General features: G+C 34.8%; 1 protein-coding gene across 5 annotated transcripts in view; it reads left to right on the forward strand.

Moving 5' to 3' along the window:
- Positions 1 to 7,952: 7,952 nt before the first annotated feature.
- Positions 7,953 to 27,741, forward strand: part of LOC131073111 (uncharacterized) — a 269,602-nt gene continuing 249,813 nt past the window's right edge. For 3 of the 5 annotated variants that reach the window (XM_058009495.2, XM_059211076.1, XM_058009502.2), the window contains exons 1-2: positions 7,957 to 8,195; positions 19,110 to 19,182. In XM_058009495.2, coding sequence (XP_057865478.2) covers positions 8,068 to 8,195; positions 19,110 to 19,182 — 201 coding nt within the window. In that variant the 5' untranslated portion in view covers positions 7,957 to 8,067. Of the gene's footprint in view, positions 8,196 to 19,109; positions 19,183 to 27,741 lie in introns of all 5 variants that reach the window. The other 2 variants (XR_009112830.2, XM_058009507.2) reach the window with 2 other exon arrangements.

The raw sequence follows: 27,741 nt of genomic DNA on the forward strand, positions 1-27,741 counted from the left end.
ATTCAAGGGTCATAAACAATATCATATCCCACTAGTCTCGATACTCCATCAGCTCAAACAGCCGTGTCACCCCCTAGGGGGCGCCCATTTTTTTGCCTTTTGCCAGAAATTAACCCAAAGTGAATTGCTTCACAATTGAGTAGTTATCTTGGGAGATATATGGTGAGCGATCTTGGGGGCGGATTCTTCCCCACCCTTGCATTATGATATTACAAATGTCTGGATAGTGACTCGGCTCAAAGTTTCTATGTTAAAGTTCGTAATCAGGCTTCCCGTTCGACCGTCAGTGATAAAATCCCTCAGGAGGCTTCCCAACCTTTAGAACAAAGGCTTTACATATCTCAAGGATACTGGGGGAAGGCTAATCGCTGCTTGCAACCATTGAAAAGGACTTTCGTCACTTTCCACTTTTGATTATAGTGGGTTGGAATACTTGGCTTCAAAGTCGTTTCCCACTTAGGTCGCTCCCTTCACACCGGCCAAAAATGACTTTAAGAGTTTTTCAATCCCTCGAGAAGGCATGCCTGCTAAAGGATTTAATGCAATATGACTGAAAGCGTAAGAGTGGTTTGGATTTTTTATCACCCAGTTAAGGGGAGAGCATATTCCTTCCACTTTCGAGACAAAGGCAAACGAGGTTCTTTTTATCTTTCAAGGCAATGATTTGCTAAAATCTATATGGAGATGTTGCTCCACGAAAACATGGTGTTTATTTTATCCTTTTAAGGCAATGATTTTTTGATCTATGAAAAAGGAACTGGTCAACAAAGTAAATTTGATGTTTGGTCAACAAAAGAAATCGATCAAAAGGGGAAGATCTTCCCTCTTTAGTTGCAAATCAGTTTGGACATGTGATTCTTTTACTTTGCAAAAATTTGAAGTGAATCGTTTTATGCACCAAAGAATGGTGAAGTTCTTTTTAAACACCTTTGTTTGTAAAAATGAAAAATTTGACTTGTTCTTTTTAAAGCCCAAAATGAAAATTTGTCTTCCTAGGAAAAGCAAGAAAAGATTGTTTTTGAGGTTCTTTTTATAGCCCAAATAAGGTGAGTTCAATTTTATTTAATAAGAATTAAAAAGACTTTAAATTCTAACTAACTTAAACAAGTTAGTAAAAATTTAAACTATTTATAATTCTAAAAATAACACTAAGCTCCTCCTTGCAATAAGATGTCAGAAATCCTATAAAATACCCACCACAGTAGTTAAAAAAATATAGGCTTTTGTGGACTTCAACAAGTCTAACTTTAAACTCGGTTACAATTTTAATTTTTGCCTTTTGTTTGCGATGCGCTACAGAAAGGACTATACACACTACAAAACAACTGGGATGCGCTATCGGACAGACCCGACGCGTTGAACTGTTTTCAAAATGCGCTTCTCTGTTGTTTTTCTGCGCTGAGACTTACAAGAAAATGTCAGTAAAGTTGATGCGCTAAGTTATGGTCTGCAACTGTTGGGAAATGAATCTCATGCGCTAAACAGTGAGTTGGATGCGCTGGAAGATTAACCAGATGCGCTAAGGGATGCTCCCCACACGCCGATTCTTGTTTCCTGCGTACCTGTAAAAGTGATTAAATTCAAAAACCGATTTGATTAATGGGGTAGTGCCCCATGATGGGTGCCAGAAATGTGTGCGGGAAAAGCGGGTCAATGAAACTTATGTGAAAAATGTGTTCAAAGAGACTTGTCCACACACCCATGGGACTTCTTGGTGCAAGTTATGGAGTCATGAAGAATGACTCAACTTCCCAAGGTAGGTTCCATGGTTGTCTATCTCACAAGGTCCCTCAAGCCAATGCCTTTGCTCTCAGATCACTGAGCAAAGTGACTTAGGGATGACGAATGCAAGAACGAGGGATGCTTTAGATTGATTTTAGCATGAAATGCATTCTATCTATGCATGATTTTACAAATGAAGTAAACTAGATTATAAGATGACAAGGTTAGTAGCAATACTATCCTAACATGATATACTAGTTAATGATTTAAGCTAATGATAAAGGAAATACTCTAAAATGCTTATTAGATTAATTCCTATTACAAAGAGAAGCTAGATGTATTGATAAATTTGAGCATAAATGAGATACTAAAAGCTTGCATGGATCCTTAAAATGGAGGAATGAGAGCTCTATTTATAGTGAAAATAGGGCAATGGATGGTCAAGATTGAAGAAGTTAATCAAGGGTCAAGATTGAAAGTTATCAATCCATGTTTACAATTTTCACCAATGAAATGGTGACAATTGTCAACATAAGACTGCTTGAGAGGAGATGAAAGAAGCATTAAATGCTTGAGAAGACCTCATGGTTACCTTAGGAGGTAAGGGTTAAGGTTAGGTTAGGGTTATCCAATGGATAAAGCTTTTACCCAAAGGGTAAACTCTTGTGCAAGGATTAAAGGGATAACCATGGTCAAAGCAATAAATGCTTGATGAGACCCTTGGGTTAGATGAAGGTTGAATTAGGAAAAAAGTCTCTAACCATGCCACTAAGGGTTAGTTAACCATTAATGGTTTGAAGACTTTGGGGACAAATTTGTAAGAGTCCTTCCAAATTTGGGGGTAGTTGTTGAATGGATAAAGGCTTTAATGCCTTTAGAAGACTTTACTCCAAATTTGAGAAGTGACCTCCTCAAATTTAGGGAAAGGGGATAATGAATGGGTTTGGGTAAATTGATTAGGATTAGATGGATTCTAGAAGAAATTAGGAATAGGGTTAGGATGCAAGTGGGAGATGTAAGAAAATGCAAGTGGATGAGGGATAATAGGATTAATTAAAATAAATTGCTTTATTTCAATTTGGTTGCAAGTTGGGAAATTAAATAAATTAGATTTATTCAATTGGGGTAAACTATTAATTAAATGTAAATTTAATTAAAAAGTAAGGAGAAGGGATTTAATTAAATAAAATGATTTATTCAATTAAATGACATAAAGGGCTTAAGTGAATTTAGCTAAATAAATTGAATAATTTTATTTAATTAAATAGAAGAATGTGGGTGATTTAATTAAATTAGATTTAACTAAATAGAGGAATGAGGATAAAATGAACATTGAATATTCATTTAGGAATATGGTCATTTTTATACATCTACACTATCAAATTCCCATCTTTTCCTAATGTGATGGTAATTAAGCAAAATTAGTGGTTTTTATCACATTTAATGGTGGAAACCCTAATTTTTCACTATTAAACCATGATTGCCTATGCATTATAATTTTAGAACCAAATTTTACATGATTTCATGGGTGCTAATTATATTATTATAATTCCCAAAATTTTACATCAAGATATTAATAAAAAAAAAGAACAAGACAACCTTTTTTAACATTACAGTTGGAACATAAACATGTCATAAACTCATGCTCACATTCTACAATATTACCAATATAGAACAAAATGAGGTGAGACTACCTTACACATATTTGATAGGGTTTACAAACATAAATAAATATTAACATTAATGGAAAGCCTAGTGACCATTATGGAGTGATATATAAACATTGACAGGGTCTAAAACATAAATATGTAATAACATTAATGAAAACTTAGTGACCATTGTGGAATGACATCAACACGATGAAAAATGAAGAAGATATAGTTTTCTCTCAATTGATAACAAAGTGTTTAACCCTTATAATTGATGTAATTAGGAGAAAATAATAAGGATTATTAAAACATCTATCCCCAAGCCCATCCTACACTCATTCAAGCAAGCAAGAAACATTTCAAATGAATGGACTTGACAAAGCAAAACATTCTCTCAAACTAGCCATGAGTGATTGGTTGCATGGGAAATATGACAACTCACCCAGGTTTTGTAAGTGGTTGACTATACATGCTTCTAAATGCAAGAAAAACACAAAAATGATTATAACTAACATAAGTTGTTTTTATTTTCGTGTGTTAGTTTTTTGCTTTTTTGTTTTTGAGTTTTTGTTGGCAGTTGGATGTGTTTATCTTTAGGGCAACTTTTTGACTTTTGATAAAGGGTTTTGGGTCCCTTCAAAACCTCTTTTACCCTTAACCAAAAACATAAGTTGGTGGGAAGAGAAAGCTAACCATAAGGTTCAACTTTTCTTGAGAAATTTTTATTAAATATATTATTAATTATCCACTATTTGAGGATCACTTATGTTGATTAAAATCATCCCTATAACTGGTTAAATTACATTGACTATATTGGAATCACCCTAATACCAACTAAATCACCCTTGAAAAATGAAGAGATTCTAGATAGTGTGTAAGGACTATTTTGAACAATGGGATCCCAATAAGGAGATGAATTATCTACTAGTTAGCAAATTTGGAACTTTGAGGCGCACCCCACTAGACTATGAGACAAACTCCATGGTTATCAAGCACAAACATGACATACATGATTAGATTTAAATTCATGACAAATAAGATGGTTTATTAACTCATAATTGGAGATGATTGATTCGATTAAAAACAAGGAAGAAGAGAAGGCATATAGAGGAGATGATAAACATCCTATTTATCATTCCAAACAAGTAGGGAAGGAAAAGACATTAATGTGCCTCAAAGTAAGCACCCACATCAAGGAATGATTTTCATTAGGCATCACACATCAACCACATATAAATAATCTTTTATACAATGCTTCATCTTAACTTTTTCTTACACACTATTAATCAATCATACCATGGGTTGGTGAATATTATGTTTATTTAATTTTATAATTAAGCATGAAAAATAAATTCATTAATTTCATTCCCAATGCTTATGAATTTATCCCTCGGGTTTCTTTTCATATTTATACAATAAAATACAACACATCTATCCCAATTAGATTTTTCCTAATGTTTAAACTCCAAGCCTCTATATTCATCCTCATTTATATGATGATCCAAAGAAACCACTTAAAAAATGACTTCTAGAGAAATTTTATTTTAGTTTTAACACATAAACACCCAATTCCACCCATAATATTTCACTACGCTTAATTATGTGTTACTCCACAAAACAAAACACAAAAAATAAGATTGAACTATTAATATTGCACTTTTTTTTCACAAGAATTATATAATAGTTTGATCTACCATTAGAGGACCTTAATTTTATCTTCAAAATTAAAACTCAATAATTCAAAAATTCAAATACACCATTTTGATCTAATTATTTTGAAGATTGCACTTTTCAAGTTATAAAAATTTTATGAAGATTTTTCAAGGGTTTTGAGAGTAAGCCTATATTTTTAACAAAATTTAAACATGTATTCAATTAAATTTCCAATACTACCTTTTGTTTCTTATATGCCCAACTTCACAAATACACATTCATGTAATTTCTAAGAAATTTCTGCAAAGTGTTTGGTTTCAATTTTGTGCTTTCTCAAAATTCTAAACCTATAACTAATAATCGAGAAAATCAATATTTCAATTAAAACCTACTCATTTCAATCATCCAAATGAAAGTAACAAAATTTTCTTATTCTAAAAAATTGAAAAGTAATTAGAAATTCATTATAAATAAAAATATCTCAATTTTTTAAGGAGTTGGAATTCAGGGGCCTATAGATCTCTAATCACAAGAATAGATCAAATCACTCCAAAAAAAAATCTACTTCCTTAAATCTAAGATTAAAAAAATTTCAGAATCTCTATTTCAGTCTCTCCTAATTTTCTCACACAATTGATGCATAATAAAATAGAAACTCTTTTTTTCCATAAAGCAATGTCTAAAATCAAAATAATTCCATTTTTCTTTTCACTCTCTAAACACAAGTTTTTTGAAATAGGCTTAACATCTATTCACCCAAAACACCTAAAACAATAATTTTAGCCCTTAACAGGAAGTTATTTTTACTTTCAACAAGTCATATTATTACTAAGCCTCACACTTATATATCCCTTTTTTTCTCCATAAAAATGAAACTATAATGACATATTTGAAGACCTTTATTTTTTATTTCAATTATAAATGTTCCCCTTCATTTTTCTATTTTCATTTATCATTTTAGAGGGCCATTTAATAATTTTTTTACATATAAACAATAAACACATATAATAATTGATAAAGACGTCTAAGGAACAAAGATACACTCATAGTCTAACACAAATAAGGCTCTTCAATTGTACATAATTAACATTTTGATTATGGCATCATCAAGATAATAGGAAATATATGATTAAATATAATTTAATCATTTACTGAAGAAGTTCTAAACATATCTCTCAGTACAAACATAAGGAAAACTAAGACAATACAAGAGTTAATACTGGTGGACCTTAATATTAAATTTCTATTACTTCATTTAGACTCAACTATTACATGGTTTCCTAGGGGTCAACTTAATTGCACATCCATAAATTCATTTTAGACTCAAGTTTTGCATGGTTTCATGGGAACTAACTTGATTACATCTCCACAAATCTATTTTATACTCAACTTTAAATATTTTCATGGAACACAACTTGGTCACATCCCTATGATTCCATTCAAGACTCAAATGTTACGTAGTTTCATGGGTGCCAACTTGGTCATAACTAATGGTTCTACTTGGACTCTTTAGATAGTTTTATGCTTGTATCTATCATAAGGGTCAACTTTGTCAGAACTCCATGATTTCCTAATACATCATGATTTTATTTACATCACCCTTTCATTGTGACTACAACATTGTTTACACATTTGTCACATGTTGGCGATAATTATATTTATATGCCACCAACACTATTTTGTGGAGAGGTTGTTTTTCTATAGGTACACAAATAATTGAGAAGTATCATCCATAAATTTTATCTTAGGTTTGTTTACTATTTTGATTTTTGCATATCTTACTTTAGCATGCATGATTTACATAGTCTCACATGCACACCAAAGTGAGGCAATTTAAAAGGGCAAAAAGTACATACATTATACTTTTACTCTCTTATTTTATGCCACTTTATGCATGTATCATAAATAAATGCCCATAGTCTATAATTCAAGTCAACGAGCACTCTAATTGACACATAATTTTGAACTCATTAGCTAATCAACATTTCAATATATTATGGTCTAGATCGACCACTCCTTAAAACATCCCCTTACCCAAGACTATATACAATGTTTGTGATCCCATACCTTACCCAAGCTATTATTCTAACACCCTATCCACCAATAATATCTAATTGTTCAACTAAGGACTTGTACTCATGGTATTCTCCTAGGTAATTAACATATCATTAAGGTCACACAATAAACACACTTTAATCACACTCATTCAATTCTAAGATCATCAAATGATACAAATCTTCTCTCTATCACTTTATGAGTACATAAATCATTATTATGTGTATGCAATGTCTACTAATTTGTACATCAACAAATAGGTTTGGCTCCCTTTAAAGAACTCAATAATCTTCCCTCTATTTCACGATGAGTTCCAATTTAGTTTTCAACATAATCTTTTGTTCAACAAGTATCAAAGACAAGAACATAATGCAAAAGGTTATATCAAGAAAAGTTAAATTTACATTAGAAGGACTAGATCATGTGAAAAAAATCTTTAAATGACGATATAGATGTGATTTCATCATGTAACAATCTAATCTTGATTTTTATTTTCATATTAAAACTATAAAAGACTTGTACTCTTGAAAAAGAGATCACAAGTTCAAATTGTTGAAAAGGTAAAATATTTATACTTCATTTATAAGAGTTAAATATCTTTTGTATGAAATAGAAAATAACTTATATGTAAAATAAGAAAGAATCTCATATATTATAAGCTATTATAGACTATAAAAGAATTCAATTTCCATTTCCATAAGCTATTATAGACTATATAAAAGAATTCAATTTCCATTTCCGTAAGCTATTATAGACTATGTAAAAGAATTCAATTTCCATATTATAGACTATATAAAAGAATTCAATTTCCATTTCCATATTATCATTACATTCCGTATGTTTTACTGTTTTTGGCTTGATTAATTAATTAGACTTTAAATAAAGAGTAGGGTGGCTCTATTTCCCTACTGGACGAAACACGGCTTGAATGTTACATCGCCAGACACCCTACCGTGAGAACCCGTAGCGCTTGGCAGCAGCTGTAATAATGATCATGGAGGGGAAGGATTCGAAAGCTATCGCGATAGAAGAGGATTGTATTGTGAAGAAGCCCAGCAAAGCTGAAGAAGCCCTGGAAATCCAGGCCTTAAGAAGAATCATCAGTTCATATCTCAAGTAAGGAATTTCCATTCGCATTCTCTCTCCCTCTGGTATTATTAGGACAACTGAAGTGGACTTTATCCATTAATTCATGTCTAGAGCTGCCGAACCATGCAAATTTTTAAGTGGGAGACTTCACATTCGAAACGTGTCATGTCAATCAGTTGAGTAGTATGTGAAAACCAACTTAACGTATGTGAAGTAGGGACGAACTACACAATTGTGGCCTGCTAAAGAGTGCAGTATTCTCTGGCTTAAGAATGATGCGCCTGATATGGACCTCAAAGATAAAAACAGTTAATAAAAAATCAAATCTTATTATTCTCCCGCTTTCATTGGATATATGTTTTCTTTGATTCCTAAATATACACAATTTTTCTCTTCCTCAAGGGATTTGCACTCCGAGCTTTAATTAATAGATTTGCAGTCTTATCTTCACGCCAACAATAGGTCAGCACCTGTATTATTTCTTAAGTAAATTGCTATATTCCATACTCCTTGTGGTTGCTTCCCATCCCTATGCAATTTTCCTATTCAAACATCTTTTCTAGGATTTATGGCTATTACTAGGTATCGGAGCTGGTTTTCCTGCCAGCCTGTGAGTTTTCTTGAGTGACAGATGAGTGCAGCCTTGGTTGGCTCGTAATGTTATTTTCTTGAAGGCTGTTGCTTGGTCTTGGGTAGATTTCACAGTTGGGGTTCAAAAGACTGATTCTGAAAAATGTAAAGTATTTTCAATAAGGTAAATTTCTGATTATCATGATAATTGAAAGATCCCCATCTTATTTTGGAGATTTCATTGAAGATATTTTTTAAGAAATCATGATAATTATTATTTGAGGGGATTATACCCATTTAATTCCTGATACAAATCAAAAGAACTTCTTGATTGAAGACGTGGCTGTGACAGAGGTGTCTGATGTTTAATATCATCATAATAGGGAAATCGTGAGATATATATGGTGAGAGAAGGGAATTTGAATAGTCACAGATTTATTCATTGCCGTGGACATTATTGACTGCCCGACAGTTCAAAACAGAAGTTTGGCAGTCGATACAAATAAAGGGTGTCAGGAACGTATCGACTTCATCATAAACTTTAGCTATATCAAGTTTGATGAGCATACCTTACCTATGGCATTTAGAGAGTGTAGTAGCTTATGAATCATAGCCATCTTATTAATATTTACCTCATTTTCACAAAATCTCCTTGTTTGCTACACTCTTAATCTATAATGAGAATGGCAATATTTGTAACCGACATGTGGCTTCTAGAGCTCTTAATTAAGTTATATAATCATTATATAGTCTTATATGGGTTGTTAGGTTGGCCTGGTTGGCATTCATAGCATAAGTATGGTTAATATAGGAGGTTGTGCTTTGTTTATCATCATCATATGGCAAATTTTGTTCTTATTGAAGATTATTGGTGGTAGCTCCCTAAAGTGGCTTATCATTTTCAATTATTTGGAACATATTTCTTATTATATTCTTCTCTTGTGCAAGTTATTTCATTACAAGTGGTATTAGATCACAATCTTGACATTTGGAAGGCAAGAAGAATACAATTTATTTTGATTTAGGAGGTTAAATTATAAAGCATATAGCTCTTATAATTTGGTGGATTGTTTTCTGCAATTTGGAGGGTTGATCAAGGACATATTGAAGTTTGTACAATCCAAATTTGAAATCATATGAAGTAGATAATATGAATTTAGTGTTTTCACTAAAATCACTCTTAATGCTGCCAATCAGTGAATTTATAGAAGATTTTTTAGAAGAGTGTTTCAAATAGAGGTAAGTTATAGTAAAAATTGCAGCTTGTTTTGGTTTGTTTTGAGTAAATTAATATGAAAACTATTTTGACAACATTGTGGGTGCTCTAACAAGAGGCAAAAGGAAGGACTCTGGTCTCTTCTAGGAAGCACCTTGACAAGGATGATCCTATATTAGAGTAGATTAATCCCATAAGCATTCAAGATATAAAGGAAGCAATCACCAAGCTTGAGGAGGAAATCTTGTGGGAAATGACCTAGACAATTAAAGATATACTATGAAAGAATATAATAATACAATGTTTAAAGAATTAGCTTATCTTTAGAGTTTATAGACTTATATGGGTGCCTTAACACCACAAGACTTGGGATGCAAATTTGTCTTTAATGGGACACAAAGCTTCTTGTTTTGACTTTGATCTAAAGCAAGACTATCACACAAATAATCTTATCTCCAAGTCTAGGCACTTCTTGTGAACGATGTAGATGTGTAAATTTGATGACAAGGATCCAATGAATTGGCTATACCAAGTGGAGCATTTTTCAATCTTCATCATGTTCCATTACAACAAAGGTTGCAATGACATCATTATATTTGGAACCAAATCAATTCATTTGGTATCGTTGGCTATGTGACGAAAAGAAAAAGAATGGATTCATTATCACATGGCCTATTTTTCAAGGGGAACTCATGACTCATTATGGCAATAGTCTCATGGACAACTTACTTCAGCTAAATAACCATATTGAAGCAAATAGATGCTAGTGAGGAAGGAGGGGAAGAAGAAAAAGTAATATCTTGTCATGCACTATCACTACTTGGAGAGATGCCAAAGGGGTCTTCCATCTAAAAGGGACCAAGCTGAGGCCATCCAACTTGTGCCTCAGAACCATCAACCATTCATCACCTCTTCTTTGAAGGGATGTAATGTCCATTTCCTAATTTGCCCTAGAATTTGCCTTAAAATCACAATTGCAACAAATTAAGGTTAGGGTTACATCTTTACCAAGTAAAATATCTCTAAAAATAATGTGATCTTGGAATCGAATCCTGCAATCATAACATAAGAAACATATACACATAATATATATCCATTATTATGGTTAGTCCATAACGTATGATATTCATATAATATCTATAACATCATTTCGAACAAATTAGGGTGTGGGAGAAGAAGCATGATAGGTCCGCCCAAAGCCATCCCACACTAAGCCCAGGAGTGGAACTTTAGCCCTCTTGGCCTCGATGGCAGGCAACATGGACATCCACTCGGGGTATCCTACCTAGTGGGGTGCTTGTACCTGCTTTCCCTATCCATGCTTCATCTCCTAAAATTAATAGCCATCATTATAGAGTTGGAGAGCGAATCATAATGGAGGTTCCTTGATTGTCCTATCCAAGCCCAAGAGCGGAGCTTGGCCCTCTTAGCCCTGGTGGCAGGCAACATGGACATCCATTCGAGGTATCCTACCTAGATGGCAATCGTCACGATTTTCCCCTTCCTTACCATTAGTTTTAGGATCAGAAATGAAATAAGAAGAAATACAATAACACATAGAGCAATCAACACAGCAGATAACCTGGGAAAACCCTCCTACTTGAGGGAGAAAAAAAACCCAGCAAATACATCTCATATATATTGAAGGAATAAGAGCAGAAATCTGCTTACAACTCAGGCCCAACACAAGGTCGAATTTGATACAATGAATAATAGCACCTCTCCTAGATGCAAAGATACAAATGAATATGTTTCTCCATGAAATCGGTCTGCTGCTACAAAATGATGATCTGCTGCTACAAGATAATGATCTGCTGCTACAAGATGATGATCTGCTGCTACAAGTGTGAACTTCTTCTAGGAATGCAAATTGCTGCTAAGAATGAACTCCTGCTGCTAAGAAATGGCGAACTTCTGCTGCTTGCTTGATGCGAATTATGATGAAGTGATTGTTGATTATCAAATGAGATGAAATCACCTCTCATATATACAAGGATAGGCGACCTCTTCACTAGGTCGGGCCCCCTTAGAGAATAAAAGATATAAAATATTATTGTTTACAAGAAGGCCGACTTGCCTTAAACAAGGGGAAAATATTTCCTAAAGCTACAAAACACTAACACTCCCTCTTAGCTAGGGAGGTATTTTCTAGGATATCTACGTTATGGAGTCTCTCAACATGATGCCCACAAGGGCTACACTCATTTGTGGAAAAAAATCAAAGGTTCATCACAAAGTCTTTCAATGTGATGTCGTCATGGAGTCTCTCAACATGATGTCCACCATGGCTACTCCCATTTGTGGAAGGAAACACATGTACAAGTGTTCATCACGGAGTCTCTCAACGTGATACTGTCATGGAGTCTCTCAACATGACGTCCACCATGGCTACTCCCATTTGTGGAAAGAAATACAAGTACAAGGGTACATCATAGAGTCTCTCAATGTGATGTCGTCATGGAGTCTCTCAACATGACGTCTCATCTCAGTCTTAGAGATGAACAAGGGCTCGCACCTCATATTTCTCTGTCTCAGAGAAATATACATTACAAGGGCTTTCACCTCATATTTCTCCGTCTCAGAGAAATATACACTACAAGGAATCTTCATGATGATGTGACTCCCTCTGAAGCTCCAAGTACTAGCATCAACCTCCTGACCTCCTCGTCCAAGGTTGCCTCTGTTGGATTGTCAGACTCCCTCTGAATGTTAATTCCTCCTCTTCGAAGAAACTGATCGACTTTAGAATAAGAAACCTTTTGAATCGACTTTAAAACTTGGCTCCTTCTGAGTAGTCCCCATGGCAATTTCTGCAGTAGAAACAAGTTGTGTAGACCTTAATTTGCAATCTCGAGCAAAGTGACCATACTTGTCACACCTAAAACACTGAATGTGAGAGAGATCCTTCTTCTTCTTCGGTTCTGGGGTAGAATCTGATTCTTTGTCTCTATTCCTCTTTCTTCCTTTGCCTCTTTCTCTAGAAGTATGTGTAGAAAGAACTTGATTTTCTACATCATGATAGTTTCACCCAATCCCTCTTGCTGCCAACCTGGACTCTTCTTGAATACAATCAACTCAAAGACGATCAAACTTGGGCAACTTAGATCTCCCATTGATACTTTGGATAAAGGGCTCCCAAGATTGGGGAAGACCATTTAGTGCCAACATAACAATCTCTATCTGCAATTATGTCCTCAATAGTGCTCAGCTGATCTCTTAAATCAACAATCTTCATAAAGAATGAGATGACTGAATCTTCCTTATCCATTTTTACATGGTGAAGCTGTTGTCTCAAAGCAAGGGCTTTGCTGGTATTGTTGATCTCATACAATCCTTTTAGAGTATCAAACATTTCTTTAGCTGACTTCAATTTGGAGATGATCGATACTAGTTGATTCATCACAGAGTCTATCATGATCTTTCTAGCCTTTGTGCCATTTTTCTTCCACTGGATTTTCTCAGTATCATTGGAAGGCTCGAGGATATCACTTTCCACGAAATCAAGAAGATCATTCTCCTCTAATGCAATGAGTACCCTGGGTTTCCAAGAGTTGAAGTTTGAGGCTCCATCAAGCCTATCTTCTACCTTGACACCGTTCACCATCTTCTTTTTCCGCACAAACTCCCCTTCAAAGATCTGCCCTTAAGTCTGAAATGATTTGCAACCTTAGATCTGCAATACTTTGCCTTCAAGATCTGTTCTAGATGAAAAGTTTACTTGACTGCTTAAACAAATCTGATCAGATTTTTTCTTAGAGCTGCTCTGATACCATGCTAGTTTTAGGATCAGAAATGAAATAAGCAGAAATACAACAACACATAGAGCAATGAACACAGCAGATACCCTAGGAAAACCCTCCTACTCGAGGGAGAAAAAAACCCAACAAATATATCTCTTATATATTGAAGGAATAAGAGCAGAAATCTACTTACAACTCAGGCCCAACACAAGGTTGAATTAGATACAATGAATAATAGCACCTCTCCTAGATGCAAAGATACAAATGAATATGTTTCTCCATGAAATCGGTCTGCTGCTACAAAATGATGATCTGCTGCTACCAGATAATGATCTGCTGCTACAAGATGATGATCTGCTGCTACAATTGCAAACTTCTTCTAGGAATGCAAATTGCTGCTAAGAATGAACTCCTGCTGCTAAGAAATGGCGAACTTCTGCTGCTTGCTTGATGCGAATTATGATGAAGTGATTGTTGATTATCAAATGAGATGAAATCACCTCTCATATATGCAAGGATAGGCGACCTCTTCACTAGGTCGGCCCCCCTTAGAGAATAAAAGATATAAAATAATATTGTTTACAAGAAGGCCGACCTGCCTTAAACAAGGGGAAAATAGCTCCTGAAGCTATAAAACACTAACACTTACTCCTTCCTTCTATACATGATGGGCGTTTACTAGCAGATTTTTAACATATGCATTTTATATCTAATCATATATATATAAAAGATAATTGATTGATAAATAATGTATAGGCAATATTATTACCACAAGAGCAATTGTTAGATAATTAAATGCTTATAATAATAGTTCTGAAATAACCAGGAGTTTGCTGCTTCCTTATGCCTGTTTTGGATATTATCTTATTGTTTTATTACTGTATTTGCTTCTGATCTGATTGCTATCTTTTCCACCGATTGTGAGAATTGCTTCTATTCGCTTCTCCATGCATGCCCCTCTCCTATGAGTCATGGTTGGCAATATTTACCCCGCAATTGGTCTTGGAGGGTTGCCTCTTTTCATAGCCACGTCCTCCTTCTGAAAAGTGGTGCCTCTTTATTTTGTGATTGTGGCCTTTTATCTCATTTGGTCACTGCCTTGTCACCCTCACATGTGCCCTTCCATAGTGTAATGAATCACTTAAGTTTTAAAGCAATGCCTATGTTTATTCTTCCTTAGACAATGACTTATTTCCTTGTTACCCGAGTTAGATTAGGAAATTGTGAAGTCTTTGAAAGATGATTTCCTTTGATTATTGATTGTATGATGATTTTCTTCAATTTGATCACGTGTCTCTTCTTCTTACGTGGGCCTTGACAATTGCCTGTTTAGGGGTTTGTTAAGTTTACAAATTTGCTTGAATTTGTGGATTGATTTAGACGCACAAATTCTTGCAAAGCTTTAGGAAAAAAAATATTCTCTTGAAGAATGCTGAGGTTGTTTCTGGCCGATCTCCAGCCTTAGGAAAATTCGTGAAGTCTTAATAAGATGATTTTTCTGAATTGCTCCTTGGACGATGCTATTAAGGCGGGGGCATGACTTGGGACACCAATAGGTTAGATCAACGGAAGCACACATGCAACTCTAGCAAGAGGCACTCTCTTTTCTCAAGGAGAAAAAACAAAGGTACAAAATAGAATTAATCAACAAGCTGTTCAATGCATAATTTTCAAGTCATTTGGAATCAATGGCCATATAATGAAAAAAACACGGGATGTATTCTCACATGACCTATTTTCCAAGAGGAATGCATGGCACATTATAGCAATAGTCTTATGGCCAACTACTTCAGCTAGATATCACATTTCTAGTAGATAACCATAGTAAAGCAAATAGCTGCTAGCGAGGAAGAAGAAGAGGAAGTGGTGCCAAACTGATAATATCTTGTCATGCACTATCACTATTTGGAGAGATGCCACAGGGTCTACCACCCAAAAAGAGACCAAGACGAGGCCATTCAACTAGTGCTTGGAAGCCATCAACCATCCATCACATCTTCTTTGAAGGGACACCAAAAGGTTAGAGTGATGGAAGCGCACATGCAACACTAGCAAGAGGCACTCTCTAGTCTCAAGGATAAGGTTAGAGCAATGGAAGCACACATGCAACACTAGCAAGAGGCACTCTATAGTCTCAAGGAGAACAAGGCAAAGGTACACAATAGATTGACAATTAATAGATGGAAGAATGACAGAGTAGCAAAGGAATGGCCTTTAGCACACCAAGATGCCTGCTCATCTAGGATGGAGGCGATATGATGGTTCTAACTGAGCCTACCTCTTTACTGATTGGGATGTCCATTGCCAAAAAGTACATAGAATGAAAAGTGTCTGTATTTGTAATTTGTTTTATATGTATAGTATACACATTGCATGAATCTTGTAATCAACTAGTGAAGGATTTTTTCTAGCATCTGGTAAAGTTTGATGGCATCCTTTGGAGCTTTTTAATACCATCCTTAAGTTTTGGCACTTAGGTTCCACTTTTAACAACCTGGATGCTGTGTTTAAGTTAGCTACTTTGTCCTTTACTTCTTGAATCATATCTGTGTTCTGTTGGATTTTCAATAACTCGTAACAGTTTTTGTTGTTTTTATCTAGGTTTCACCCTGCTCCTTACTATCCTATGTCTTAGTGTTCTATTTTGCCTTATTCACTTTTACTTTTTTGATTCTAGGTTTCTCTCTTTCTAGAATATTCTATTTTTAACTGCTGTAACTGCTAGTCCGATTGACCTACTTTTGTTCATCTGTGGACATTCATAATATTTCTTTCTACAGTTTTTGTGATATCCTTGATTATTTACAAATTGAAAGTCACACAGATAACACTGAGAGGGGAGGGGGTGTGGGGGGTGAATCAGTGTTATAAATTTTTCAATACTTGCAACAAACTCAGAGATTATCAAACATAGAGATATGAAGATAACAGCATAACACACAACAAGAACACACAATTTATCACATGGAAAACCCTTTCGGGTAAAAAACCACGGTTCAAAATTTCTTCTATTTCAAAAAGGGCACCAACCCAATGGGCTACAACCCAGATTACAAACTGAGCACCAACTCAGTGAAAATGAGACACCAATCTCTGATCAGCTAAAATTCTTGAGACAGAGGCTCCAACCTCCGTGAGAACTCCAACTCTCATATACTGATAAATGTTTACAAAGAACAGATTCAGACCCACACTTGAAAGATAAGCATCAAAATCTTTTCAGGTCTACATGAACAGCACTACTTCCAGGGAAGTTATTCACCATTGTTAATGACAACAAGCCCAGATTTTAAATTTTACACTACTGAATATACCCACTGCCCTTTTTAAAAAAAATAAAATTCCTCCACCAATGTAGACTATTTATATGCTTCCCGATGCTGCACACCAAAAAAATATATCCAGATACCTTCAGCACACTTTTTCTATATTCCGCATAACACACACTCTGCGATAATCTGCTCTGAACATTACTAACTGCAACCACACACCCAGAGTTAATTTTTTTATTTTTTGCACTCAATCACACTCCCACGCTAAGCCAACAACACTTAACCTTCAAATTTTTTTTATACACAGCCGTTTTTCACAGTTCATTAAAGATTTCTGACAAAACAGAAAATCGTGGCCCCCCCTTTTTAAAATCATAATTCCATTCAAATTTTTTGGCTAACTCCAACTTAACCAAATACATCCTCTTTTGAATACAAGTCGACAGCACCATAGGTGATTCGAACTCGAGAAGAGTATGGCCTTGACTCGCTTCATCAAGTTCTCAGCGACAGTAACCAAGACGCCACGGTTACACAACACTACTACACACTTGTCCATGAATTAAAAAAACATAATACGCACAGAGCCTAATAAAAGAATCGCGCTCTGCAAAAAAGAAACTTCTTCAGCAGAAATAAAAAAATTCCTCCACAACACCCGTAAAGGAATAATCGATGAAAAAAAAACCGTCCAGTCATCACCATACAGCAGGATAAAACCAATTCCCCTTTCAGAAATTCGAAAAAAACTAATACTCAATAGGAACAGATGCAACTTTAAAAAAAAATCAACACAGCCCCATTCAAAATCAAATACCTCCAGTGATAGTCGCAGCCTGAAAGAGTAGTTCGCCTGCAATTTTTGCCTGTCGTTCGTGCCCAGCATATGTTTCCTATGGTTTATATTTTATAAATATGTCATCTTTTTGTAATGATTTCAAATCTATTTATCAATGTTAAACTATTTAGGCAATTTTATAGATATATTACATATATTTATTAAAACAATTTAAAAATTACATATGGCAAATTTAATTCGAATTTTATACATTTCGAATTTTTCCCTCATCGAACTTCATTCGAATTTCAAAGTTGTTGAACTTCGAATTCGAATTTGAACCTGGTGATTTAGTCTATAAGTATGCACATTGACTTATGAAAGAATTCTCTAGACACAACGAACCTGTAGGCACAATATGCTCCTAAAAGGAATTTTCTGCTGATTCTAATACAAAGTCGTGGTCTACAAAAACTTAATGCCACGAAGGGGAAGTAATGCATCAACAGTCAATAACCAAACTGCTTCCCTTAGAAAAAAATATCGCATAGAAAACAAAAGATGGGTCCCACCAAAAAAATGACATGGCACTAAATATGACAGAGCTGCTGACAAAGACCAAATGAGAAAACACTTGGATTAAGTTGACACTCAACTTGTACTCAACTTGCTGAAGCATATACTCATACAGCTGAAGTAGCAGTTTGACATCAATTACTAATAAACTTCAACACAAATACCTCTCTATAAACAAAATAAACATGCCTATCTTAGATGTTCTGTTTAGACATCGGAACAAGATGTAAATGGTAATGTAAAAATTATTAAGCGGCATTGTGCTGTACTTACTCTCTAAGAACTTGGAATGCAGAACAAAAGGCTTGAACATCATCCTGCATGTGTTTGGCAGACAAATTGTACCTCGTGTTATCTATCTCCATCAGTAATCTTTGTACAGAGTTTTACTTTAACCACTCATGGATTAATGTAAAAGTAGATTATTATCTCAAGTTAGAATGATCCAAGGTCGGCATTTACATATTGTTAGTTAAGTATCATCTTTTCAATCACTTCTTTTTTGTATTGAGCCCTAGGTGTCATAGTTTGACCTTGTTCAAAAGCAAGAATATAGTCCTTTGGTATGTATTTCTTACTTAAATGCAATTTTGTGGAGTTATTGTATTTTATGTCTTGGAATGATTTGCCAGCATTACCTCTTGATGGTTAGTCTAATGAGATAATTTGCACATATTTGTTCTCTGTCAATTTTATTTAGATTCACAACTATGAAATCTAGAATCATTATTGAACAATTTCTCTTTATTATGCAAAGTAATAATATGCATGACATGACTTTTTATGTAGTTACTCAGATGCAGCAGAAGATGATGTCAAAAAGTGGGAGAAATCTTATGCAAAGCTTCTACCTCAGCATAAGGTGAATCATGTTTGGTAATTTTTTAATTATATTAATCTATTTGTAACTGTTTGCATCGAGTGATGCTTTCTATGGGTTAAACGTAAAGCACATGAAATTGGTAGCTATTTATTATGGCTTAGCTTGCTCTATATATGAACAAGTGCTTGGTCCAGAGTATACAAGTGCTTGTATTAGTTAGAACTTAGAAGTTAGAACAAGTAAATATTCTCCAATATTTCATGGTTTCCAATTTGTAATGTCCCCTACTAAATAGCCCTGAAAAAAATACAAATAGTTGGTGAACTAGGATAAGAAGATTACCATTACATCAATACTTCTATGAATTCCCTCTAAGATTCCCAGCAGAAACAAATAAGAATACTAAATTTATTTGCATATCGAGTTTGGGTGTATATAGTTGGATTAATTATATATAATTTGTGGCAGATTATTGATTTGGCAATGGAGTCATGATTGGGTTGCCCAGCCAACCCATGCTAAGCCTTTCTTGGCCTACTCAACATGGTGTGGGTCTTATTCTCTCGATCATACTCTTATGGTCTTACCCCTGTAAATTATTACTGTAGGAACGGTATGGGTAGCATAGTGGAGTTCTCAGTTTCACCAATCCAAGCCCAGGAGCAAATCTCAGCCCTCCTGGCCTATTCCAGACTTTGTTATCAATAGGTGGACTACTTAGACGGTAAACCTTAACCCTCTTACCTATCTAAGCCATCCTTCCATCCATGTATTTAACAGATTAGTATATTTGATCAGATATTAATTATATGATAGTGACACCATTGGTTGTATTGCCATTCATTGATTATTTATTCCAACATTCATTGATATAATCAAGTATTATATTACCATGAATAAGCAGAGATACAGATTCATAACTGCTGCTTTCCCTATGGGCAGAAAGTTACCTTATGTGAATATTATTAATGCTGGAAAGTAAATCTCTTACAAGTTCGTGGAGAGTTAAAGTCAGACTCTTTGTAATTGCTGGACCTGATGTGGTTGATGCAAGGAGGATCTCTGATCTGCACTCCACTTATTTTGTGATATGCTACCATCCCTGATCTGAAAGAATATCCTTATAATAATTAAGGGTGCTACTATATCTTTATAATAATTAAGGGTGCTACTATATCTGATATGACAATCTGTGTATGCAACAAGACTGCGATATTTGCTTAGAATGATGAAGTTGCTGGGTCTAATCTGAACATGTACTGTAGTTACAATAATGGTGTTGTTTCCGATGAATATCTTGCTGTAAAAGGTCTCCATTATATTTCTGTCTTTCTATACTTGCTCCTTTTAGAGAAGATGCCTCTTATAGAAAGGTGGTGACTTAGTGTTTATGTGTAATGTCCCCTATTAGGTTTAGACCTGTTTAACCATAATTAATCTATTTCTAGACACTTATGACTTAAACTAACTTAAGTAGGACACAAATCTATCTTAACATGAATGAAATCAGTGTCATTCCACAGTTCAATCAGTAATTCAAATTACCATTTCCATATATTTCTATATATATTTATATTTATTTTCAGATAGTATTAATATATATTTTACTATAGAGCAGTTCTTATAAAATATTATAATAATTATAATCATTATATTATTTTCTATAATTATATTACTATTTAGTTCTTTCTGATTATACAATTTAATATTGTTATTGCTCTAATCAAACCATATATATATATATATATTCCCTACAATATCATTTATTAACAATGCCATTTTCTAATCATTAGTCTATCTGGTGGCTGCAAGGGTAGACAGATCTGACATGCGTCAGATCTGGTCTGCCACTGTATATGGGGTAAGTATGACTGCCTTACGTATTATAGAGTATATTAACATTACTATTAAATAGTACTATTAAACCCTTTATAAAAATATTATAGGTTGTATATATATTATATATTAAGCACATCCCTGTGGATACCACCAAGAACAAAGATGTTTACTGCCTGATTGGGCCTTTGCGGCCAAATGCTCAAATGATCCAAATTGGATATATTTACAATCCCAGGTTGCCAATATCTATATTCCATCTGGTGATTACCCATAATATATATATTCCATTCCCCTTCGATGGAATGAATTCTCCCTTTATTATATACTTGCATTCTGCTTTTTCGTTGAGAGTTGTAACCCTTCATTAATGGGTCGTGTTTTTCCCATTATGAACTAATTACGTCTCTTAACATGTGATCAGTGTAATTACTGATAATTAGTTAAAAACGTACCTCTTAATTAAGATATCCATTAGTTTGTAGTTGACTATTGAATTGATATTGAATAAAAGCGCTCAGGTTAAATGTTTGATTATTATCGAATTGATGTATACAAGTTGCTGTTGCATCCCATCGAACACACAGATGTGCTGCCTGTAACTTATAATTAATAAATACTACTCTACCACTACCTTACAAAAGTATTTAATATCATTGTTTATATAATAATATTAGTTTATTCTATTTGAATATTTCAAGAAAATATTAATTAATAATAATATTTAATAAATAAATAAGTATTTTATAGTTTCAAATCCTCATACATTAATAAATAATATATTAATTAATAATAATAATTGTTTTGTTTAGGTTATATATAACGGTTTAAGGAGGGGACATGACATTATGACTTTTCTAAATTAAAGCATTTTACACTTGCTCCTTGTAATCGCACCTTAACATCGTTATTTACAAATTGTAACATGCTAAAATTAAATAAAGCATTTAAACATAAAGGTAACTTGCTGAAACAAAACTAGCCGTTACAAATATAACCGTTGGCATGATCAATTTCAAACATAAAGATTTGTAGTGATACAACTAAATCCCTGGCATGGGAAAATAGGGGGCATAAGAGTCGCCATCTATATATCCAACTCATAAGTATGGAATATAAACCATGCCTGACATGTCTTTGCTGTCCTGGCATCTTGAGAGTACACTCTCCATGGTGATGCTAGCTGCATCGAAGGTACAATGGTGCCCTTCTACCCTCTTTCTTCCTAGGCTAGGGTATTAGTTAATTTCATTAACTAGAGATGGTAATCTCAATTAGAAAGATCGTCTGATTCTGCTGTTTAATGTTATTTCAGTATTAGATAAATCTGAAATGCTCATTTAAGAGGTAAGGAATCTTCTTATTCAGGTCAAGGAAGAGCACCCTTCCTTAACTGTGAGGTAAGGTTATAAATCTTTACTAGTTCACCCTGCTGATTATCAGTTATTAACCATGCTAATATATACTTACCAGTACATGTTAATGTACATGTACAAGGATACACATGTACAAATACTTTCACACAAATACTTTCACATAAGTGTTAAGTATTACCAGTTATAAACCATACTGGTATATACTTACTGGTATATGTCAATGTACATGTACAAGTATACACTTGTACCCACACATTCACATGTACGTTAAGTATTTTCAGATGCTTCAGATTTAGAGCTTAATTTACTTAAAGCAAACTTATCAACTGCCCTTATTCAAGGGTTTCTGAATAAATTAACTCAAATTTCAAGAAGACTGCTGCTACAGTTTAAGGGCTTCATATCAGTGAGATTATATTCTACAACTAGACATAGCGAAGAATGTTTAACTAGAAGTTCCATAAAAGAACTCAGAAAATTTACATAATATCCCAAATTTCATGGAGCAGAGATTCTGTGGATAAGATTTTTATTTCAGTCTATAGTTCAACTGAGTGATACGTGTAAATCTAACACATAGACCTGCAGTTTGTCTATACACAAATATATCTACATTTAGAGATATATATACACCCTTAAAGGTGTTTTAATATATATATAAACATAGACATGCTATTTGCTATTTTAAAGCCAGTTATACTTGCTATACTTGTTGAAGAATTTATACCTCCTAACCGGTATGGCATAACAACAGTATTTCCACCATAGAGGTATTTGGGTAAATCATAGGAAATGCATACCCGAGCTGTACATACAGCTGTAAATGTATATATATATATATATGTTTTATATCACATACAGGAAGAAGAACTGGTTCAAATCTTTTAAACCCTTCTTAAATTTTAAACACAGAATTATTTCTGGAAATAATAGCAGAAATATCAGAATTAATATGTATATTTCCTTTTATTTTCAAACTACTCAAAACCCTACTCAGTATTTGTAGGATTAACATCATGCTGGTTATTAATGTTAATGCATTAGTAGCTTCTGCAAGATAAGACTTTCCTAACCCGTTAATCTTCTCTATTCTGTTTTTGGTTTACTCATCTATGCTATTAGATAATCTGATTTATGCTTTCCGAACTGAATATGTTTATCAGACTGTAACATTGATCATGATTATGATATTGACATTGGATAAAGATGGATTAGATCGACGACTTGCTTAACATAGTTAAGCGTCGATCTAAATGCTATTGGGCTAGTAACCCGATAGCATATGTAATGCTATTAGTTATCGGGCTTGTTTGCTTTGATACCGATTCATTATCGGGTGTGTTTATATCGATCTGTTATCATTTACAATGGCACCGATTGGATCGGTTGACATTTGTAAGAGTCACGACCAAGTGACATCTTGGTCGGACATGTCTAAAAGACATGTTCGATCAAGGTGCCACTTGATTGTGACTACCTTACTATATATGCATCATTCAAAAGAAAGGGGATGACATTGAAATCGATACATGTTCATCCTCCATACCTGCAGCAAAAGAAAGACAACAATATTATTGTCATAGTCATAATACCAAAATCTTAAATACTCCATCTTGCATATAACTTGTTCATTAAATTGGAAATTGCAATAACATTTACATGGTATCAGAGCCACGTTGATCGAACTTGAGGCTACTCAATTTTGTGAATAATTTAAGAACAAGGTTATATACTACATCACATTTCTCCAATGGCCAGCACTATCAGATTCGAAGACGGACTCGGAGGTGGCGATGATTTTTCAGCCTGGAAGTTCAGAATCCAGATGATCTTAAAGGAGAATAAAGTGGATTCATTTGTTCAAACTAAAAATGACCAACCTGAAAATGAACCTGACAAAACAGCATGGATTGAGGGAAATGAAAAGGCCATAAAAATAATAGTTGATGGGGTGAGAAACAACATAATGACCATCATAAGAAAACATCAGACAGCCTATAAAATGTTCAAAGCACTTGAAAGCACATTTGAGATATCAAATGCAAGTCGAACTCTGACATTAAAACGAGAAATAAATCATATCACCATGAACAAGGGGGAGACAATCAACGCCTACTTTATGCGGATATCAATTCTAAGAGATGAACTAGCAACTTTGGATTATGAGATCCAAAGCAAAGAGTTAACACTCATTGCTCTAGATGGGTTGCCTAGTGGATGGAGTACATTTGTCCAAGGCATCAGTGCAAGGTCCAAGTATCCTAAGTTTGAAAGATTAAGGGACGATTGTCTCCAAGAAGAATCAAGATTGAACAAGATGGGAATAAAACAAAAGAACATAGACGAAGACCTTCAAGTTCTAAATACTAACACAAATAAGACAACCAAGAAGAAGCAATTTAGGAAGAGGAAGGGTCATCAAGGCAAGAACACTTCAAAGAGAGACCTATCACATATTCAATGCTATAGGTGCGATAAGTTCGGGCACTTTGTTGCAAAATGTCCAGAGAGAGCCAAACAAGCCACATTTGCCAGAGCAGGAAAATCTAAAAGAGAAGAATCCTAGAACTATGTCCTCTACTCAGCACTTACAAGCCATGCATCAAATAAGTCTAACTCCTGGGTGATCGACAATGGCTCATCCAGACACATTACAGGGTTTAGAGAAGTGCTAGACTCCATGATAGAGGATAATGATGAGGAAGTAACCATCAGAGATGATTCCTCACATCCAGTTAGAGGAATTGGTTCTCGCACCATCAAACTGAAGATAGGCATATCATTGCAACTCGAAGGAGTACTATATGTTCCCGGCATCAAGAGAAATCTAGTCTCCATATCAGCCCTAGAAGATAACGGATACAGAGTAACCTCATGGAGAACAAGGTGTTGGCTTGGCCAAGAAATTCTTCCATCAAGAAAGCTAAAGTCATTGGTCAAAGACAAGGCTATTTGTATGAGCTGTGCACAGAGCCCAACCTAACCCTAATTCATGAAGCAACAAATGCAAATGAGGTCTGGCATAGAAGACTAGGCCACCTGAATTATAGAGCTTTATCATCTATGGGAAACCTTGTCATAGGTTTACCTAAGCTGTAGCAATATCATTCAGAGGTATGCAAGGGATGTGCCCTAGGTAAAAATATCAAGGGTGCCTTCCATAATAGTACTAGGAAGACAGACAAAGTTTTAGAGTTAGTTCATTCTAATGTATGTGGACCAATGTCCGTTCCCTCTCTAGGAGGATGTTTGTATTATGTAATATTTGTTGATGACTACTCTAGGAAAACTTGGATCTACTTTCTGAAGTGTAAAGAATCAGAAGAGATCCTTAGTAGGTTTAAAGAGTTTAAATCACTGACAGAGAACTACTCAAGAAATAAAATTAAAATCTTAAGGACTGATAATGGGGGGGAATACACATTAGAATTATTTAAAGATTTTTGTAAAAACTCAGGGATTAAGAGGGAGCTAACAATACCTTATAATCCTCAACAAAATGGGGTAGCTGAGAGGAAAAATAGGACAATTGTAGAAGCTGCCAAAGCCATGATTCTTGATCATAATCTAAATATCAATCTTTGGGCAGAAGCAACTAACACTGCTGTGTATATACAAAACAGATGTCCTCACTCACATCTTGAAGATAAAACTCCTGAAGAAGTATTTACCAAACTAAAACCAGATATCAGCCACCTTAGGATATTTGGGTGTCCTGTCTATATACATGTACCTAAAGAGAAAAGACTAAAACTAGAACCTTCTGGAAAAAGGGGAATACTTGTAGGATATAGTGAAACATCCAAGGCCTATAGAATATATATATACATGGTCAGAGAAATATTGAACTTAGTAGGGATGTAATCTTTGAAGAAGATTTAGCCTTCAAAAGAGCCCTAAGTACAATAGAGCCTGAAATCTATATCCCCACTCCTAACATAGAAGAAGATCCTACTCCTGAGCTTCAGAGGGAGAATCTTGAGGAAACTATAGGTGAAACTCCATCCTACCTAGAGAAAACCTCAAGAAAAGACCTCTATGGGTCACCAAGACTGTAGCAGAAGCTCAGAAGTTTGTTGCTCCTTCAGGAACCTTCAGGGAAAGCAAAAGACCTAATAAATTCACTAGCTATGTTGCTCTTATGAATGATCTTTCTAAAGCTGAACCAAACAATGTATCAGATGCACTTAAACATCAAGTATGGAAGGATGCCATGTTTGAAGAGTATCAGTCCATTATGAAGAATGATGCTTGGGAGATCGTTCCTAGGCCTACTAAGAAATCTGTTGTTTCATCTAAATGGCTTTTTAAAATCAAACATGCTGCAAATGGCAGTATTGAAAAGCACAAGGCCACATTTGTAGCTAGAGGGTTCTCTCAAAAGGAAGGAATAGATTATGGAGAAACCTTTGCACCTGTAGCCAGATATACCTCAGTAAGAACAGTACTAGCCATTGCAGCAGCAAAAGGGTCGAAGGTGCACCAGATGGATGTTAAGACAACATTTCTTAATGGTGAGATCTCAGAAGAAGTCTACCTAGCGCAACCTGAAGGATTTGAAATTCAGGGTGCAGAGTCTCATGTGTGCAGACTCAAGAAAGCTCTCTATGGGCTTAAACAACCTCCCAGGCCCTGGTATGAAAGAATTGACACCCATCTCTCTAAACTAGGCTTCTCTAAAAATGATGCAGATCCAAATCTCTACTACAAACAAAATAAAGGTGATATGTTAATATTGATTCTATATGTTGATGACTTACTAATCACAGGAGAAGATCACCTCATAGATCAATGTAAGAAATATTTATCTAAAGAATTTGATATGAAGGACTTGGGACTCCTTCATTACTTCCTAGGTTTGGAAATATGGCAAAATTCTGAAAATATTATACTAAACCAAGGAAAGTATACCTTGGACATTTTGAAGAGATTCGGAATGCATAACTGCAGACCTATGACCTCTCCCATGGAAACAAATTTACATAAACTTAAGGAAGCATCAGCAGAGTCACAATTCACTGACCCTACTCTCTATAGACAGATGATTGGGTCCCTGATGTATCTGGTGAATACAAGGCCAGATATCTGTTATGCGGTCAATGCCTTAAGTCAGTTTATGTGTGAGCCTAAGGAAATCCACTTGATTGCAGTGAAACACATTATGAGATACTTACAAGGTAATCTAAACCTTGGTCTCAAATATGAGAAAGTCGATCTAGACCTACACGGATTTACAGACTCAGATTGGGCTGGGAGTGTGACTGACAGGAAAAGCACTTCAGGGTGTTGCTTCAGTTTAGGATCAGCCATGATTTTTTGGATCAACAGAAAACAGTCTTCTGTAGCACAGAGTTCCATCGAGGCCAAGTACATTGCAGCTTCCATG

This window comes from Cryptomeria japonica, chromosome 9, assembly GCF_030272615.1.
Source record: "Cryptomeria japonica chromosome 9, Sugi_1.0, whole genome shotgun sequence".
NCBI lineage: Eukaryota > Viridiplantae > Streptophyta > Pinopsida > Cupressales > Cupressaceae > Cryptomeria > Cryptomeria japonica.